Below are 21,419 nucleotides of genomic sequence, written 5' to 3'. Positions count from 1 at the left end.
TGTGGAACCAGCCGAGAACGTTGACAAGCGAAGTGCAACAATAATTGATGCGATGGCTCTCATACAAAAGATGCATGGCGAGAACGACACGTTCGAAGAACTATCTGACCGCATCCTTGCTGCAGCGCTTCACGCTGGTCAAGGCAGTGAGCGCATCGATGTTGTCTTTGACACATACACAGAAGAATCCATCAAAGCAGCTGAGCGTGTGAACCGTGGTTCAAATGAAGGCATCAGTTTCAGCGAGATCAGACCCGCACACAAAATCATGAACTGGCGGCGTCTCCTTGCTTGCAGCCAGACAAAGGAGAAACTGGTTGTGTTTCTGGCGGAGTCGTGGAAACATGAAACAAATCGCGAAAAGCTAGGCAACAGAACACTGTATGTCACCTGTGGTGAAAAATGTCTGGTACTGACCCGCGATAGGTGGAAGTTGGTGCAAGCACTCGAATGTAGCCACGAGGAAGCAGACACGCGTATGTTTCTCCACGCAAAGCACGCCGCTACCCACTACAAGACGATCATCTTAGTGGCAGATGACACCGACGTTCTGATCATCAGTCTTCATCTCAGCAGAACCATCGATAGTCAGCTCTTCATCAGACGAGGAACAAAGGTTCGAGTCAGAATGATCGACGTTGGAAAGTTGGCTGCGGTATTGGGGTCTGGAGTTTGCAGTGCATTGCCAGGGCTTCATGCATGGAGTGGGTGTGACACTGTGAGTGCTCTGGCTAGCCAAGGAAAGATAAAGGCTTTGAAGCTTGTGCAAGCGAATGAGCTGTATCTTCAAGCATTCACAGATCTGGGATCTTCGTGGAATGTACCAACAGACGTCTTCAATAGCATTCAGGCCTTCACGTGTCAGCTGTACGCCAAGAACACGAAGATCGTCGGTGTTAATTCGCTCCGTTATCACATGTTCTGTGCAAAGAAGGGCCAGATCGAATCTGGACAATTGCCGCCTTGTGAAGACTCCTTGATGCAGCATACGCTTAGGGCCAACTATCAGGCGGCTATCTGGCGACGCAGCCTTGAAAACCTACCAGACGTCCCAACACCATCAGCAGGACATGGTTGGGAACTCGATGATGGCGGTTCGCTCACAATCCGATTGATGGCGGGTCTACCAGCTCCAGATGTCGTCTTGAATCTCATCTCATGCACATGCAGAAGGACGTGTCGACCGTCAGATTGCTCCTGCATACTGAATGGGTTGAAGTGCACTGTTGTGTGTAAGCTGCAGGGATGCTCCAACATGGTGCAGGATTATGCTATCGTGGCTCAGGATGCCAATGACTCTGATGGCGACTCTGATGATTAACTTTGTGTGCACTGTATATTGTATAGCATATGTTGTTCTCTATTATAATGCAGGCCAAATTGCCTGAAAATCTTTATAGACAGATAAACGGTTTAGCAAAATGTATAATTTGGAAGATCATACCGGTGTTATTTGACTAAAACATGACATGTTCAATGATACCCCCGCTTGCTTATTAGGAATATACATCGTATGGTGTTAAAATCAGCTCCATACGTCTTTCCAAACTCTAGTAATGAATAATTAATATAATTGGCGGCCATTTTGAAATCCAAGATGGCCACCAAAGTGCAGATTTCCTATGTAACAATTTCCGCCTGCTTATTAGATATCGTATGGTGTTAAAATCCTCTCCGTACGACATTCCTAACTTGCGTTATCGTCAGAATAGATAATGCCAGCGGCGGCCTAAGTCATTTTATGCCTCTTTACATTTATTTGTTGTACACTCGTGGTGGATGATATGTTTTAGTTTTTGAGTTATTTTTATAGACAGATAAACGGTGTAGCACAATGCATAATTTGGAAAATCATACCAGTGTTGTTTCACTAATAAAAGTACAAGTCTAATAATAAAATATTGAAAAATATATGATTTTTTTTCGATAATTGATTTTTATAATAATTAATCTAAAACAAAATGCTTCATATTATTTTTTATTTAGACGGTACACATCGGACGTATATTTAGTCGTCAACCGCACATCGATAGCTAGTATAGAAGTCCAGATACACGTGCAACAATGTACCCCACCAAATGGGCATTTTCGAGCTGGGTGGTTTCAAAGATGGCGTCCATCCGGGCACTAAGCTACCGTTCTCAGATGTCCATCACACCTTTTCTGACACTTGAGACATTGGTCTAATGGAAAATCATAATGAGAATTACTCCCCCCCCCCGGAGCATTACTTTTGGTCTGGCTCAAGGACTATAGAGCAGGGGTTGGCCTTGCGGGCCCCATGACAATCATGGTTCCCTGTTTTGAGGCAATATTTTTATGGCTGGATGCCCTTCCTGACACCAACCCTTGGTCGCCTCTTACGATGCGCAGGGATACAGTGTACCTATTCTAAATCGGGGTACACACCGGGATCATTCATCCCAGCAAGCTGGTACTCAATTTGCCGACCTCGGAAGGATGACAGGCTGAGTCAACCCCCCTGGTGTTAATTCAGCGATCGACCGGGATTCGAACCCAGGATCCTAGGATCCCAAGCCGGCACCCTAACCGCTAAGCCAACACCAGGTATGTTAAAAAAACCACCTTTAGAGGCCATTTTTCCCCGCAAAGCGGGGGTTGGCCTTTTTCGGGAACCATGGTTGTTGTTGTTTTTTGGTCCCCTTTTTGAAGCAATGTTTCACGGCCGGATGCCCTTCCTGACGCCAACCCTTTTTGGTCCCCTTTTTGAAGCAATGTTTCACGGCCGGATGCCCTTCCTGACGCCAACCCTTTTTGCCGCCTTTAACGACAAACAGGGAATTACCAGTGAACTGGTACTCAATTAGCCGACCTCGGAAGGAATGAACCAGGCTGAGTCAACCCCCCTGGCGTTAATTCAGCGATCGACCGGGATCGGGATTCGACTGGGATTCAGCGATCGACCGGGATTCGAACCCAGGATCCTAGGTATCCTAAGCCGGCACCCTAGCCGCTAGCCCAACACCAGGGTTATGAAACCTGAAAGCTATATCCTGAAACACTGAAACCTGAAAAACCTGAAACACTGAAACCTGAAAAACCAGGAAAGCAACCTGAAAACCTGAAAGCCCAACACCAGCTATATGAAAGGTAATATTAAATTAATCCCGATTAGTGTATGTGTGTGGGGTGGGGGGGGGGGTTGGGTGGGGGGGGGGGGGTGGGAAAGGGGAGTGAGGGTGTAATATCATATTGAATATAAATTTTCCTTACTGGGTGTAAGTTGGGGAATAGAATAAGAAAAAAATTATACAAATGGATTTCTTCAAAATGTCAACAGGATTAGAACATCACCAGGCAATGTCGGGTACTTCCCCAGCCCTCCCCCTTCCGCAGGTACTCCTGCTAGTAAAAAATAAAGTATGAAATAAAGAATGCTGTGACAACATACCTGTTAACAACTTCCCTAGGAAGAGAGAGTATCGAAGAGAACTGCACAGAGAAACGCCAATCAGAAGGTTATACCGCGTCTTCTTGACCAATCTTTGACCTCGACAAGCAGGAGGTGAGGCGACACGAAACTGGAACGTCGTCCATAATGGCTCTCCACCTGCAGACAACAACAAAGTCACAACACATTGGAAGATGGACCACTTTGATGGGTTTATTCTCTTTTCAGCTGTTCCATCCTTTCCACCGATATCAAATTTCAATTAAATTATAGGGTCAGGTTATAGTTCATGAGAAGTTATATGTTCATGAGAAGTTATATGTTCATGAGAAGTTATATGTTCATGAGAAGGTTATAGTTGACATGATGCTTAAAAAGAACATTTTACGTTGTTAAAAATAAATATAGAAAATATTGAATTTTACAGATGAAAATTTTCTGTTCGGATTGCTTTAGATATTATATATATATATATGAGAGGAAGGAAATGAAGTGTTGGTGGTTCGGAGTTCAGGCTTTGTTATGTTCCGGAGAGATCGAGAGGTTATTGATGACGTATTCCAGAAGAACCAATATCATCGATATAAAGTCATCATGGCCTTTAATATTTATTTTAATTTTAATGATATGTTAGAGTTAGCGTTAGCGTTAAGGTTAGTTTTAGCGTTAGGATTAGCGTTAGGGTTAGGGTTAGCGTTAGGATTAGGGTTAGTGTTAGGGTTAGGGTTAGGAAACAAACCGCTGAGGTAAAAAAAAACCTTTAAGGGTAAAAGGTCCGGGATAACAGGAAAGTTGTTAGGGTTATGGTTAGGGTTAGGGTTAGCGTTCGGGTTAGGAAAAAAACCGCTGAGGTAAAAAAAAACCTCTGAGGTAAAAGGTCCGGGATAACAGGAAAGTTGTTAGGGTTATGGTTGTTAGGGTTAGCGTTAGGGTTAGGTTTAGGGTTAGGAAAAAAACCGCTGAGGTAAAAAAAAACCTCTGAGGTAAAAGGTCCGGGATAACAGGAAAGTACCGTTTTGTCATTTCATCTGCATCCATGCATGCCATTTTGAACGGTAATGACACGTTGTGAAAAAGAAAAACACGTGGTACTCAGCACACAATCTACCATTAGTAATGGCGTAATACCAAGGTCGATTCAGTGTTAAAAAATAGTCCTACGAGATAGCTCGGACCTGTCATGCAGAATTGAAAATCTTGTCTCAATGCCTGCTACATGTTTTCTCATAATGTGGGATTTCCCCAGCAATGGATAACAAATCAACTTAGATTGGCTCACAAAAGAGGAAAATTTGAAAATAAAGTACAGTATATATACATGCATATGGCTCGCAAATGGGAGTGGTGTATACCATAAGATTAGCAGTCAACGTGTTAGATATCGTTAATAAAAAACCGGAAGTTTAGTGCTACTGAAGCAGTTTTATATACATCACCTTATACACTGTCAATAGACAATGTTGAGTTGGAGTTTAGGAGATTGAGGCTTTATTGATCATCTTAGATGTACTAAGCCATATGGCAGCTTCTTCTTCACCCTTGCTCTGTACTACGTCACATGACACGCCCTCAATCTAATGCTATATATATATCGATATATTGCATGGTTTTTGGAATTATTCTGGTCAGGTCAGTCTTTTGGAACTGCCACTGGTTACAAATAACCCAGTGCTACATGCTGCATGGTCGGGTTGGCGGCGACTAAACCGACACCCCACCGACATCCATCCAGTTAGGAGATGGTGTCTCCTAAAAAAAACACCCATCCGGTTTGGACCGGTTTAATTCATACCAAAGACTAAACTTTAATGTTCAAGTCATACTTTAAAAATGGTATGTGCTGCTTCCTTGCTTGACGTTCAGCATTTTAAAGGATAGAGCACGGACAATCCCCGTCAGATGGCATCCATTGGGAGGAGGATATGCCCCGCTGAATTCGGTGAGAAAAGCGGCGCCATTGTTATGACGTCGCTGGTACCCAGAGTATCTCAGGTAGTGACGGCAATGATGCCAACTTCCCCCAAGCTCAGTGGCTGTGGTGAGTATTTGTCTCGTCAGTATGTCCATGTCTGTGTGTGTGTGTGTTCATGTGTGGGTGTGTCTGTGTGTGTCTGTGTGTGTGTGTGTGTGTGTGTGTGTGTGTGTGTGTGTGTGTGTGTGTGTGTGTGTGTGTCAGCTTCATTAGGAGCCTAAGACCATGTAACAAACTAGAATGACACTCTTCGACGTCACGACGTCGACTGATATGCCTCCGCCCACATTATTACGTCATTATAATACTGGTATCAAGTTTGATTTAAATCCATTCAGCTGTGCCCAAGTTAGCACATTTCTACCTGACATGACCTCTGACCTTTGACCTATTGACCCCAAAATTTAATCAGTTCATGTTTACATCATTATACATACCTGTACCAAGTTTGAATTTCAATCCCTTCAGCTGTTTACAAGTTCTCACATTTTTACCTGACATGATCTCTGACCTTTGGCCTTTGAACGTGGGACCCACAAAATCTAATCAGTTAATCTTTACATCAGTATACATATCTGTACCAAGTTTGAATTAGATCCCTTTAGCCATTCTCAAGTTATAGACATATTACAGACTCTGACCTTTAAAATTGACTCAAAAATCGAAACACTTTATCTTTATAACATTATACATACGTACCTGTACTAAGTTTGTATTTGATCATTTCAGCTGTTCTCAAGTTATAGACCTATTACAGATTTTAACATTTGACCTTTGACCTCTTGACCCCAAAATCGAATCATTTCATCTTTACATCATTATACATAACTATCAAATTTGGTCAGAATCCCATCACTGGTTCACAGGTTATCGTGGTAGCAGGATTTTTACCTGACATGACGTCAGACCTTTGCCCTTTGACCTCGTGACCCCAATATCTAATCATTTAATCTTTACCTCATTATACACACCTGCACCCTGTTTGACTAAGATGCCTTTAGCCGTTCTCAAGTTATCGCGGTAACGATAACCTATCACGGATCACGGACGGACGGACACGGACGGACGGACATGGACGGACGGACACGGACGGACGGACACGGGCGGACGGACACGGGCGGACGGACACGGGCGGACGGACGGACGGACACGGGCGGACGGACGGACACGGGCGGACGGACGGACACGGGCGGACGGACAGACGGACACGGGCGGACGGACGGACGGACAGACAACCTGAAAACATAATGCCTCCGGCGACTTTGTCGGCATAAAAAGAAAAAGCAATCACCTTGTATGTATTTAAACCACCCAAAATAAGCAGCAGCGAGCACGTGTATAAGATGCTCACACCATTCTTTCATATTTCAGTTCATATACACTTTATACTTGCACATGATTTGCGAGCACCAGAAACAAGAAGCAATTTTACTCCTCGAGGCAACGATTGAAAACAAAATGGACGTCAGAGAAGTAGATGAGGGGAGACATTGCAAAACTTTAATCTACTCTATCGGACCGACTCGAAATTGTTTTGACGGCTTTTATTGTACAGTACAACACTGTATATCGTAAGAGCCATAATACAGTGAGTGTGACGATGCTTTGTACAGAACAATGACGTCAGAAAGGATGTCTCACCAGGTGGCCGTACAATTAGGTGTGGAGATGCCTCTGTATTCACGAGGTGATTGAAGAGGAGGGAGGGTGGTGGAAAAGAAATACAAGATAGTATTATCACAATACTCATGTTATCTGCTTACACAGCACAATAATGGAAGATAAAGGGGTGTTGGGTGTGAAGAATACCCTGTTGGGTGAACAGTCCAACTGGTTCACTTATCGGACCACTGCGAACCCTGACCCGGAAGTAATAGCTGCAGGGTGATTGAAACGTAAAAGGGAGAGAAATTTACTGTAATTATTTTACTCTTATACATGTGTACTGCAAGTACAAGTGTGTACATAATATGTGAACATGCAAGTCTCGAGGGAATACTGCTGCTTGCTTCGATCGTTTTGAGTAAATGTAAGAATCTTTCTGCGGATGTCACTGCAGTCGGACCAGTTTAAAGAATACACAGAAAAACTTTGATCACTTTGTGAGTAGAATAGCCAGGCCATCGGGCAAATGATGAATTTGATATTATATGAACATTGGAATCAGTATGGTATCAATATTCAATGATTACCAAATGTTTGGGTGTGGTGAAGGCCGCGAAGTTGTGGCTTCAAATATGTCTGACTGTAGGTAACAATATCAAGCATTTAAAAAGTGAAATAGTCTCAGGTATATTACCATGTTGATTAAAAAAACCCAGCTCAATAATGACCATCAGGGAGAGGTAATCGGCCTTGCCTACCTGGCCTGGTCTCGTCTGATCTACAGCGCATGTGATGCCATCAGGGAGAGGTAATTGGCCTTGCCTACCTGGCCTGGTCTCATCTGATCTACAGCGCATGTGATTCCATCAGGGAGAGGTAATCGGCCTTGCCTACCTGGCCTGGTCTCATCTGATCTACAGCGCATGTGATGCCATCAGGGAGAGGTAATCGGCATTGCCTACCTGGCCTGGTCTCATCTGATCTACAGCGCATTTCATGCCATCAGGGAGAGGTAATTGGCCTTGCCTACCTGGCCTGGTCTCGTCTGATCTACAGCGCATGTGATGCCATCAGGGAGAGGTAATCAGCCTTGCCTACCTGGCCTGGTCTCATCTGATCTACAGCGCATGTGATTCCATCAGGGAGAGGTAATCGGCCTTGCCTACCTGGCCTGGTCTCGTCTGATCTACAGCGCATGTGATGCCATCAGGGATAGGTAATCGGCCTTTCCTACCTGGCCTAATCTGGTCTGAACTACAGTGCATGTGATGCCATCAGGGAGAGGTAATCGGCCTTTCCTACCTGGCCTAATCTGGTCTGATCTACAGCGCATGTGATGCCATCAGGGAGAGGTAATCGGCCTTCTCTACCTGGCCTGGTCTAGTCAGATCTACAGCGCATGTGATGCCATCAGGGAGAGGTAATCGGCCTTTCCTACCTGGCCTAATCTGGTCTGATCGACAGCGCATGTGATGCCATCAGGGATAGGTAATCGGCCTTCCCTCACCTGGCCTGGTCTAGTCTGATCTGCAGCGCATGTGATGCCATCAGGGAGAGGTAATCAGCCTTCCCTACCTGGCCTGGTCTTATCGACAGCGCATGTGATGCCATCAGGGAGAGGTAATCGGCCTTTCCGACCTGGCCTGGTCTAGTCTCATCTACAGCGCATGTGATGCCATCAGGGAGAGGTAATTGGTCTTTCCGACCTGGCCTGGTCTAGTCTCATCTACAGCGCATGTGATGCCATCAGGGAGAGGTAATCGGCCTTGCCTACCTGGCCTGATCTCATCTGATCTACAGCGCATGTGATGCCATCAGGGATAAGTAATCGGCCTTCCCTACCTGGCCTGGTCTGATCTACAGCTCATGTGATGCCATCAGGGAGAGGTAATCGGCCTTGTCTACCTGGCCTGGTCTCATCTGATCGACAGCGCATGTGATGCCATCAGGGAGAGGTAATCGCCCTTCCCTACCTGGCCTAGTCTGGTCTGATCTACAGCTCATGTGATGCCAACAGGCAGAGGTAATCGGCCTTGCCTACCTGGCCTAGTCTGGTCTGATCTACAGCGCATGTGATGCCATCAGGGAGAGGTAATCGGCCTTTCCTACCTGGCCTGGTCTAGTCTGATCTACAGCACATGTGATGCCATCAGGGAGAGGTAATCGGCCTTCCCTACCTGGCCTGGTCTGATCTACAGCGCATGTGATGCCATCAGGTAGAGGTAATCGGCCTTCCCTACCTGGCCTAGTCTGCTCTGATATACAGCGCATGTGATACAATCAGGGATAGGTAATCGGCCTTCCCTACCTGGCCTGGTCTGATCTACAGCGCATGTGATGCCATCAGGGAGAGGTAATCGGCCTTCCCTTCCTGGCCTGGTCTAGTCTGATCTACAGCGCATGTGATGCCATCAGGGAGAGGTAATCGGCCTTCCCTACCTGGCCTGGTCTGATCTACAGTGCATGTGATGCCATCAGGGAGAGGTAATTGGCCTTTCCTACCTGGCCTGGTCTAGTCTCATCTCCAGCGCATGTGATGCCATCAGGGAGAGGTAATTATTATTATTATTATTATATTTTTTTGTATACTGAATCGAGGCTCGTGAAAGAGCTAACATTTATTTCATAAACAAATCAACCAGACAAACAAAATATATAAAAAGGGAGCGGAAGACAAGATGGGGAGAGAAGGGGAAGCACACAAACACAACATTTGAGAGCAGGGAGATGTGTGGGAGGGAGAGGGCTTGGGGGAAGGAGGCGTGGGAAGGGGGGAAGTATAAAACACAAGGACACCAAGGACTTCCAGGACAAAAGTTGGTATTTCAAAAAAGTGGATTTGGGGTGAAATTAGCGGGGGTAGAAAAGATCAAGCTTTTGGATGGTGGTGAGATAAGTTAAGAGATGTTGGTGGTAAGGGAAGATAAGGGAAGATAAGAGATGGTGGTGAACAGCTATTTTAAAGACCTGGAGGGTGGAGTGGGATTGAAGAGAGTGAGGGAGTTTGTTCCAGAGGCGGGAGAAAAGAGGAATGAAGGAGTGAAGGTGAGCAGAGAGTCTTGATTTTGGCAGATTGACCATAAGAGGGTTGCAGGCAGATCTTGTGCGACCTGTAGGAATATTTGGGGGACAGAGCCCAGAGAGAGCTGGGGGGGGGGGGCAAGACCAGAGAGGAGTCGGTAGAAGACGGAAAGACCACCAACCTGCCTGCGGTGAGTGAGTGAAAGGCCCTTGGAGTTAGCTTCATCGCGGGAGATTCCAATGATTCTGAACGCTTTGGTTTCAACAGCATGAAGACGAGCTAGGTGTGAGGCAGGAGCACCAGCCCATAGGGGAGAGCAGTATTCCATTGAGCTGCGGATGAAAACCTTGTATGTGGTGAGGAGCTCAGGTGTGCCAAGGAAGGACTTCGCACGACGGAGGATGCCCAGTCGGCGACTGGCTTTGGAGGCCAGATTTGAAATGTGGTTTTCCCAGGAAAGATCATGGCAGATAGTGAGACCCAAAAGCTTGAGTGACAGAACTTCTTGGAGAGGATTATTCAGAAAGTGGATGGGAGGGTTGTCCAGTCGGTCTTTTCGGAGAGACATCGTAAGAGTGTGAGATTTGTCAGGATTGAAAGACATGTTCCACTTGTTTGCCCAGTCTGTGATTTTGTCCAGGTCTGCAGAGAGTGAGGGGCTGCAGACTGCCGATCTGCGGGATGAGGAATGGAGCAACAGAGAGTAGAGTCATCAGCAAAGAGATAGAGAGGATTTTCAAGAGAGTCAGAGAGATCATTGATGAAGACCAGAAAAAGCACAGGGCCCAGAACACTGCCTTGGGGAACTCCAGCCTGAACAGGAAGAGGAGATGAGAGAAATCCATTCAGGGCCACACGTTGACTACGACTAGAGAGCCAGCCATGCATGGAGATTTCCATGGATACCAAAGGCGGAGAATTTGGTGAGCAGAGCGGGGTGCCAGACCGTATCGAAGGCACGTGATATGTCAAGGGAGACAGCGCTAATTTCCTGTTTGGCATTGAGGACCTCCATCCATTGTTGAGAAAGCAGAAGCAGCATGTCCAGAGTAGAGTGACCAGGTCTGAAACCAAATTGATGATCAGAGATCAAGCCATTGGAGAAGAGGAAAGATTTCATATCTGAAGCAATGATGGATTCCATGACTTTGCTGATAATTGGGAGAAGGCTGATTGGTCTGTAGTTGCTAGGATCTGTTTTTGCACCTTTTTTGTGCAAAGCGGTGATGTTGGCTGATTTCCAAGCAGATGGCAGATGACCTTGAGCAAAAGAGAGGGTGAAGAGAACAGAGAGAGGGAGTGAAAGAGCGGAAGAACAGGATTTTGGGACCCGTGGGCTGATGCCGTCAGGTCCAGTTGCAGAATCAGAGTCGAGGGTTGACAGAAACTTTTCCACCTTGTCAGGAGGAAAGGACACAGAGTCCAGGAGCAGCTGGATAAGACTGGGTACAGTGGGTACAGAGAGGGATGGGTTGGGACACAAGATTTAGAGGCAAACACAGAGTTGAGGCATTCAGCTTTTTCACGTGCGGAGTCAGCCTTGTAGCCGTTTGAGGTGAGGGAGGGGATGGAGGTGGAACAAGCACCAGAAACAGATTTGACCAGACGCCACCAGGATTTGGAAGAGGGAGACAGATAAGAGAGTTCGGTCTTGAGAACGGAGAGATATTGTTTCCTGGCTCTCCTGAGGGTGGACACACACTTGTTTCGGGCTTTGTGAAAGGAAATGAGATTTCCTTCCGTTGGATTTGCTTTTCAGGAGACGAAAGCAAGTTGTTTCTGGGCAACAGCCTCACCACAAGATTCCGTGTACCATGGACGGGAGGAAGGATATGACAACTGAAGACGAGATGGGATAAATCTGTGCATGAGAGAGAGCAATTTACTTTGGAAGAATTCCCAGGATGAGTTGATGTCAGAGGCGGTAGAGATGGGAGACCAGTCCAGATGATTGATGGCTGCTTGAAGACCATGCCAGTTGGCCTGAGTGAAATGCCAGACTCGTTGACGCTGAGGAGGCTCTCTGAGAATGGACAGAGAGATGTCCACTTTAACAAGCACATGATCAGATGAGCCGTTTGGAGCAGAAAAAGAGCAGCAGACATTTTCAGGGAAGTTAGTCATAACCAAGTCCAGAAGAGAAGATGCTCCATTGACTGAGATCTGGGTCGGGAAATTGACAGATTGTGTCAGTCCCAGTGAGTCACAAAAATCCTTTGCTGAAGAGCCATGGCTGGTGAGAGAGGTACCCACACCCAGCCAACTGGCATGGTGACAATTGAAATCACCACATATGAGGAAGAGAGAGTTGGGATGGGTAGATAGAAGTTGGTCCATATTATCAGACAGCGAGATGTAGATGGAGTCATCACTGTTTGGTGGACGGTACAACACACATATGAACAAAAGGTGGGAGCGAAGGGGAAGCCGTAGCCAAAGGTATTCCTGGGGGTGAGGTGGAGAGAGGGCAGTGCAGGGCGAGTGAGGAAGAGAGTTTTTTATAAAGATAGCAACCCCACCTCCAGGACGAGGCTCAGGTCTATCATACCGGAGGAGGGAGTAACCTGGGAGCGATACCAAGGAATCAGAGACATCATGAAGGAGGAAAGTTTCTGTTAAGCAGATCACGTCTGGTTTGTCAGAAGCAACCTGTATGGAGAGATCAGTCAAGTTTGAGCGAAGGACCCGGATGTTTGAGGTCCATACTGTTAATGAAGAGGAAGGGGGAGCATCGGATACAGAACAGGAGGGGGTGGGGGGTGAGGGGTAGGGTAAGATGTGGAAGAGGAGGAAGAGGTAGGGAGAGCTGTTGAAGGTGTGTCAGAGATTTCAGAATAGTTTGGAGAAAGGGAAGAATGGGGCGGACAAAAGGTTTGATGGTGATTGGGTGAGGCACAGTGAGGTGTTATTTGAGGAGGGGGAAGAGCGAGGCAGAAGCTTGGGGGAGATGGAGGTGAGAGTTGGAAGGGGGAAGAAGTGGGGAGGACACTTTGAGGAGGAGGGGTGAGAGGGGGGAAATGGAGAAGAAATGAGGGTGGGGAGATTTGAAGGGGAGGGGCAAGGGGGGAGTTTATGAGGGGAAGGGTTAGGGGGGAGTTTAGGAGGGAAGGGACAAGGGGAGGGATTTGAAAGGGATGGGAGATGGGGGAGATTTGGAGGGGAGGGGTGAGGGGGGAGTCTAGGAGGGGAGGGGCGAGGTGGAGTCTTGGAGGGGAAGGGTGTGGGGGGAGTTTAGGAGGGAAGGGGCAAGGGGGGAGATTTGAAAGGGATGGGTGATGGGGAGGATTTGGAGGGGAGGGGCAAGGGGGAAGATTTGAAAGGGATGGGTGATGGGGAAGATTTGGAGGGGAGGGGTGATGGGGAAGATTTTGAGGGGAGGGGTGATGGGGAGGATTTGGAGGGGAGGGGTAAAATTGGATTTTGGAAAGTGTACGATTAATGGGAAACGAACATTTATTGCAAAATGAGTTTCTTGTGACCTTCGAGTCAAAAATACGTTTGAGGACGCTGGAGGAGGGGTTGAGAGCAGGAGAGTTTCGGGAATGTATGAAAGAGGCACTGTAAGAGATGGATTTTTTTTTTGGAATGAATAGATTTGGTGAGCAAGTCGAAAGCATCCTTTTAAAGAAGAAGAAGAAAAAGGTGTTATAATACACGACAGAATACAGAACTTCAGGGGAAAGTTTAAACATTTTAAAGTTTAACAGTGAAAACTATCTGGGGAAATGTGGGTGAAACACGTGGTCGAAGAACGAACGAACGAATAAGAACAACGAATAAACGAATAAGAACAACGAATAAGAACAGAGAAGGAAATGTTTTTTTTGTTTTTTTTGTTTTTGAGTTGAGATTTTAAACAAGGACGAATGGGGTGAAAAGACTGGGAAAAAACAGAGAACGAAAGTAGTTGGAGCACAATTGATGGACCGCTGAGAGAAAAACAAAGCCTCAAGGTCGAACACGGTACAAGGCCTCAAAAGACACGACACGAATTAACCGACGATATATCATACAGGTATGAAAGATTAACATTGAGAATCTTCCTAGGGACACACTATACGTACACACACCATAAAATAAATAGTTTTGACGAAAATACAAATGGAAACAATTACTTAACTTCGATAGTGTGGAGTGCGTGGACAGCTTCGAAAAAACGGAAACCTCGCCGGCAAGACCGGAAGCCAATCAATCGGCCTTCCCTACCTGGCCTGGTCTGGTATGATCTACAGCGCATGTGATGCCATCAGAGAGACCTTAATCTACACTCCCTCTTATCAATTCACTCTGAACTTGTGAACCCGTTCCCTATCCACCAATCCTCCTCCCCCATTGGCTGCTATAGTTTGTCCTCCACCACTATTGTGTAACTTTTCCGTATGAGCTTTTATTCTGTTGTGCTGCAGGCATGGAGGATGCTGGACATGGGTGCACGTGACGTCAAAGGTACAAAATACAAGGATTTGTTGGACAAGGGCATGGGGATACAGATCTGGGAAAATTGCACAAGGGCATGGGGATGCAGATCTGGGAAAATTGAACAAGGGCATGGGGACGCAGATCTGGGAAAATTGGACTACTGGGATGTTGAGTACGAACATTGGGGAAGCGTACGCGGGTTTAAAGGTAATGATTAATATGAAAAGCCTGCTGTTCCACAAACTTAGGCCGAGGACAATGTATGTGACTAGATAACAGGAACCGATAAACAATCGAACATGCATCAGACCGAGTGCTGGGTTGCAGGTTTTCTATGGGCCGGTGCCGCTTGGTCACGTTACCGGTCTTCCATCTTCCCAACAAGGCATCATCCAATGTGGCCATGTAAACAATGTAACCTGAGTACCATGCATAACCCATTAGTAAAGTTCATAGAACATACTGTAGATTTCTCTAGTTCCCAAAAGTCTTTTTTACCCCTTAAAACTGCATGCCTAAATCAGACAATCCAAGTACTTTGCATGACATTTTATTTTGACCAAGGTGTACACTTACCTTCAGGCTCTCCACCATCATCATCCCAGGCAAGGATGACAAACGAATGGCAGCCCTTGGCAGCCATGACAGTCAGGTTTTTGGGTGGTTTGTGTGGTTTGCTTAGAGCTGGGATAATCAACTCTTTTAAGCTCAAGGCCTGCAAATAAAATAGAGTAACATGGAATTGGTTACCATGGTAGTTATTACTAGCAAAGCATGACTTTCTCGCTGTCATAATCCGTTCTGATACTTCAAACTTGCTTGCAAATTCCTTTGGTCCCATATTACCGCCATTTTGTACTTTCCGAGTTCCTTCCCTTCTTTCGACTAAATCTCTGGGTATTGACGAACAACACGAGGACCCACAAAATCAATAAGTCTGAATTGGTTTTTGGTGATAATATTGATTCTTGATTTATTGATTTTTAGCAATGAACTGAACTTGGTTTATAATTCTACAAACTTTTTGAGGTGTTACAGTTTTTAAAAGGCAAACCTGGTGGGTATATCACCCCTAAAAATTCCAGAAAACAGCGATTGTCATAATGTCACCTGCGTAATCGAGGGAAAGGTTGTCTCGGCAAGCAATGGATAATGGCCGCACAACTCGTTTCAGACTCGTCAGAAAGTGAATTTGACGAAGATTTTTCTGACCAAGAATCCTCTGATTATGACGACTAGCAACGGTACCCGCCCTATGGGTGGGGCTTCAATTGGAAGGCCCAAATGAAAAGGCAAAATATCAGAAATTGAAGGGTTTTTTTTAATTTTAAACAATTTATATAAACATCCGATAAATCATATCACACGCAAATCATCAAAATCTAAACGGTATTCGTAGAATTTCAATAAAAGCCACATCACTGTTCATATCGGTAAATATTATTCCATTGTGTTTGGAAAAACTTGAAAATTGGAAAAATTGGAAAAAAATTGGAAAAACAATATAGTCCAGGGGGTTCCAGGATTACCCACCCAAAATTTAATTGCGATCGGTTCAGCCGTTTTTGCGGTACCTGGGAACAGACGAACAGACAGACAGACGGACAGACATTTGGTGAATTATAGTAAGGTGGTGGTTTTGAACATAATTTCATAGTTTTCTCTGTTTCTGGAGAGTATTTATCTGCTTGGCACATGGAAGTCACATGTATATTACTAATAGCCCTGATATGTCTGATACGGCTGTATCTGTACTTATGCCTAATGCATATAACGTAGAAAGTTACTGATTGATAATTATAAAGTGGTGGCAGTCATGGCCGATGCTAAATCATGGCCAAAAAGCGAAAAGACAAAAACGCTACTTACCCATCACATACGCAGCTTCTCATGATTTTCCGCAGCTGTTCTGTCCTTTTTCTTCTCCATTAGATTAGAGCTATCTCTATTCTTCATGGAGGTTGCGTTGGCTTTTGATCGCTTCAATTTACTCATCCCAAACTGGGACCACAGGCTGGTGTCATACGAGTTATCTTCAAAATGGGCGCTGCAAATGACGATTGAAGCAGTTGGGCCACACCACTTTCCTCTGGTCAGTTTTTACCTTCGCTATCCATTTTTCCTTACAGCTGGATCTTGTGGGAAAACATGTAACCTCACACCATCTTTGGATGTATTGCATCAACGAGCAACAATACATCTAGCTGGCATTCTGAGTACTTTTTCATAGTTCAGAGCAAATGTAGGCCGCACGTCAACTTTTCCCGCAGCAAAAGTATCCTCTAGATGACGTGGCGGATCACGTGATATACGATGTAATCAAATCACCTTTTTTGCGGGGTAGGGCCAATCAGCGTAAAAGGACACCAAAAAGCATTAAAATCTTCCTTCAAAGATATTTATTCAAGAAAATAACAACGATCAAGTGTTAAGTGAAGCCATATGTATTTATCATACTAAAATATGCCATTTGTGTCTGTCTGATGAATTTTTGACGCCAATATATTCCGTCCTTACTTATCCAATCTCAACCAAACTTAACAGGATGACCAAGGGTTAGCTACATAATGAAGGTTGTAGCGCATTCATTTGCCCCCCTCTCCAAGGGGGGTTTTCTCCCCTGAGCGGGTTTTCCCTGCCATTGCCGTCAATGGGTTGCGTGTTGAGGTGTTTCGCCATATTAAGTTAGCTTTATCGTGGCGTTTTTCCAAAGAAGAAGATTTATCGTGGCGTTTTTCCAAAGACGCTTTTAATAACAAAATGAATGATAATCGCATATTATTAATGTTATTACAAAACAATATTAATACTAATAATGTCTCACTTTCCCAAGGCGTTTTTCCTGCAGTGATAACGTGTATAAATAGCTTATAGTTATAATGGTTTTTCCGTGGGAGCAACGACTTCTATAGGAAGTAAAAATATTACACACCACAAACACGTATGCTTAGCTTTTTTAACAGTCGTTAATGCTCTTTATAACACTAAATGATGAAATTTAGAGGAATCCCGACATCCGTGAAGTAAGGTTTACTTACAGAACTGAGCGAAGATCTACTGTACTCTATATAACCCCCAATTGTCGGGTTAATAACATGGCCCTTTCTGCCGCTACGGTGGCATTTTTCGTAGCGAACTTTTGAAACTCGCTCCTGCTGTTTGATACGAAACTGAAAGGGAGAGGCTCGGGTTGTGCTCCTTTACCAAGCAGCTAGCTAGCGCTTGCCAAGCCAGCCACTCCTTAACGGTTGTGAATGGAGTGCTTGCTCACATGCTTAAACCACTTGGCGATCTCTTCACAAGAAACTTGCTAAATGAACACACACCCAATGTTCTTGAGATCCGACCATAGATCGACTGTAATCTATACACCCCAAAGAGGAATGACCCTTTTTTCTGCTCCCTTAGTGTGCGGGTGTAGGCCTACTAGTTAAATACAAACACAAAACAACATGCATTTTAAGGCCATTTTCCCTGCTAGAGCGGAGGTTAGCCTTGCGGTCCCCATGACAATCTTCCCCCATTTTGCCCTATTTTCTGCATCTCTCCTTGTTAAACCCCTTACCCGCATTTCTTCTTCCACCATCTTTAGCCAAGTCTTTCTCGGTCTTCCCCGTCCTCTACTTCCTTTTACATTCATTTCCATCACTCTTCTCAACCAGTCACTTTCATCCTTCCTCAACACATGACCAAACCATCTCAACCTGTTCCTCTTCACAGCATCAATCACAGGCTCTATTCCCATCATCTTTCGCAATTCATCATTTGTCTTCCTCTCTCTCAACGATACTCCGCACATCCACCGAACCATTCGCATTTCCACCCTTTCCAGCCTTCGTTGCTGCTCCACATTCATGACCCATGTCTCGCTCCCATAAATCATAACACTTCTCACACATGCAGCATACACCTTTCCCTTCAGCTTCAACGACACTCCCCTCCTCATCAGCATGCCACTCAGTTCCCGAAACTTCTTCCATGCACATCTCACTCTAGCAACCGTTGCCGAGTCTGATCCACCTTCTCCATTCAGCATGTCTCCGAGGTAGCAAAATGTTTTCACACCTTCCAGCTTCACGCCATCTCCAAGATCCAACTCAACATTTCCTTCATCTGCAGCTCCCTCTGTGCACACCTTACATTTGAATGTAGCTGCCACACTGGTTAATGACCCTCTCAGACCACTGCATTTTTGATGAACCCACTCAGCGCACATTGTACATTGAATGGAGTTCACTCCGACACCCTTCCTGCACACAGCACATGGCCACTTCCCAGTTCTTTCCACCTCACCACATGCTTTACCACTTGCCATCACCTTCGTCTTTCCTATAATCACCTTCAGACCTTTTGTCTCCATACATTCCTTCCACTTGTTCATCTTGTCCTTCAGTCCATCCATACTTTTCGCAATCAACACCAGATCATCTGCATACAACAACTCCCACGGTAAACCCTCCTTTACGTTCCGAGCCAGCACCTTCATCACAGCTACAAATAGTAGTGGACTTAGTACCGACCCCTGATGCACTCCCACCTTCACCTCAAACTCACCACTGTTCCCGTCCTTCGTCCTTACAGCTGTGCACGCTCTTTTGTACACCGTGTACATGCCCACCGTGACATGCCCACCGTGTACGCACCAGCATGACATGCTCACCATGTACGCACCAGCATGACATGCCCACCTTGTATGCATCAGCATGACATGCTCACCATGTATGCACCAGCATGACATGCTCACCATGTACGCACCAGCATGACATGCTCACCATGTACGCACCAGAATGACATGCCCACCGTGTATGCATCAGCATGTTAAATCAAACATGAAACATGAATCAGTTAGTTAAATCAAACATGAATTTCTGATTTTGTGGACCTTTAAAGTAACTCAAGGTTTATAATCCCCTGTACCTGTACTTAGACCATGAAAAAGAATGCGAGTATGATTCCTCGCTTCATATGAAACAAAAAGAGTTCAAATTGAGAAGGTGAATAACATCAATATGGAAGCCTTTAAAGTTGGTTCATCATGCAGCATAAGAGATCAATGTTTGATAAATAGCAACACCGATAGTCGCAGATTAACAAAAGAGAGAGTTGTGTTGTAGTAGCTTGTTTACCGTGGTGTTGTTTTGGCCACAGGTATACATACACATGCTCCCGGTACAACATAGTCAAAGGCACATCATTGGAAGTACTCATCTTGTATATGGAGATACAAATTCAAAAAGACTCATCTGCACCATTTCATTTGGAATATTCGCTACTTCACAATTTCACAAGATCTTGAACCGCAACTTGCTAAACGTCAGCACTTAGATGTCAATTTGGGAGCCGAGCAACAAGTTTGTTGCAAAATCTGAGATCTAAGAAATATGCTTCCGTATCGCTTGGACTTCAACAAGCGATCAAATAACTCCGCCGTACGTCCAACAACACAATAGAAAAACCAGTTTGATCCTCTGAGCTCCATTCTGATAATATCAGAAACTACCACTGAAGGGATGTGTTGCCTCACCCTGAGGTGTAGCTATATAAAATAAACACGTAATCAATTGGTGTCCAAAAAGTGGTAACTTCACACCCTGTTTATGAACAAACTCTACCTGCTCAAATGGTATTCAGGACCATTTCCAATTGACTAAATAAACTCAATCTCAGATAATAAAATGGTAAATGCAATTCTGGTAGGCTCTTATCTCCAAAACTGCATGGATTTCTGATCACGTTAATGTAAAAAAGTATTTTAATAAATGTTTTACAATGCTCAGATTGTGTTTGTTATAAAAAAAAATTCTGCTGTGAACAACATTAGACATTTATTTTATTGAAGATAATGATCAATTTGCTTAAATAAAGGAGCCACCAGGATCATGAACTGCCTTTGCTTTGTTCCTCTTACCCTGAAGTGAGAGAGTGTGTCCTCCAGAGAGCAGGGGACATTGGGATCCTTTGAAATGTAATGAATAGGAACATCTGAAAGGAGATGAACAGCTCTGAGGAATGTAAGAGTGGGAGCAATCCAAAAAGAACAGCAAAATGTTTCAATATTTTAAGCTATCAATATGGAATAATATCCATTGAGAATCCTGTCAGAACAGTTTCAATAGGATGGTGTGGATGGGCTGACATGGGTAGGGCGGCATGGGTATACCGACAGGGGTAGGGCGGCTTGGGTAGGGTGGAACGGGTAGGATGGAACGGGTAGGATCTCTTGAGTAGGGTCACTTGGGTAGGGAGTTTTGGGTAGAGAGTCTTGGGTAGGGAGTCTTGGGTAGGGAGTCGAGTAGGGAGTCTTGGGTAGGGAGTCTTGGGTAGGGAGTCTTGGGTAGGGAGTCTTGGTTAGAGAGTTTTGGATAGGGAGTTTTGGATAGGGCATCTTTGCTAGGGCATCTTTGGTAGGGTGCCTTTGGTAGGGTGCCTTTGGTAGGGTGGCACTTAAGGCTTGACATTGGTAGGGCAGCATGGGTAGGACGTCATCCTTTTGTATCAATCTTTTTGGCATTTATCTGGGAGAGGGTAAAGATCCCATCATTCCACTGAAAATAAGTGAAGAGACTAATTGAGTGAAGCTTTTCTACTCTCTTCACCACTGTGGGATGATGGAGAGTGATGCCTCATCACAGATGACTTCAATGAAGTCACATTATTATTCATCATCTCTGTCTGGTTAAATGTCCGAACCAACAGTCAAACAACCATTTGGTCCCAGATGGGACCCTTCCTTCCAAGGAAGCACAGAAGGCTTTCTTCTCAAGTGTCCTCAAAGCAGCAGACGTGGTTGTGTTAACCTCTTCTCAGTGGATGCAAAATATATTCTCCCAAGTTAATACTATTCATTTTGAGGTGTTAGAAAGGGAAAGGCTTATTCGAGATGAATATTGAACTCTTTGGCCTGAATGCAAAGTGCTACGTGTGGTGGAAACTGAGCACAGCTCATCCCTACAGTGAATCATGGTGGTGACAGCATCATGCTATGGGGC

The 21,419-nt window shown here is 45.1% G+C and overlaps 1 protein-coding gene across 1 annotated transcript in view; it reads right to left on the bottom strand.

Annotated features, from left to right (window-relative positions):
* The window catches only part of LOC137421035 (uncharacterized), a 97,717-nt gene that overhangs the window by 19,746 nt on the left and 56,552 nt on the right, over positions 1–21,419 (bottom strand). The window contains exons 12-17 of the mRNA XM_068106689.2: positions 20,339–20,412; positions 15,007–15,145; positions 14,741–14,849; positions 7,194–7,261; positions 7,026–7,058; positions 3,413–3,571 (exon numbers count right to left, since the gene is read on the bottom strand). Of these exons, the coding sequence (XP_067962790.2) occupies positions 3,413–3,571; positions 7,026–7,058; positions 7,194–7,261; positions 14,741–14,849; positions 15,007–15,145; positions 20,339–20,412 (582 nt within the window). The remainder of the gene's footprint in view (positions 1–3,412; positions 3,572–7,025; positions 7,059–7,193; positions 7,262–14,740; positions 14,850–15,006; positions 15,146–20,338; positions 20,413–21,419) is intronic.

This window comes from Myxine glutinosa, chromosome 2 (assembly GCF_964187855.1).
Source record: "Myxine glutinosa chromosome 2, kmMyxGlut1.1, whole genome shotgun sequence".
NCBI lineage: Eukaryota > Metazoa > Chordata > Myxini > Myxiniformes > Myxinidae > Myxine > Myxine glutinosa.
The sequence above is the reverse complement of the archived record's forward strand: the minus strand, read 5'-3'. Positions and strand labels throughout refer to the sequence as shown.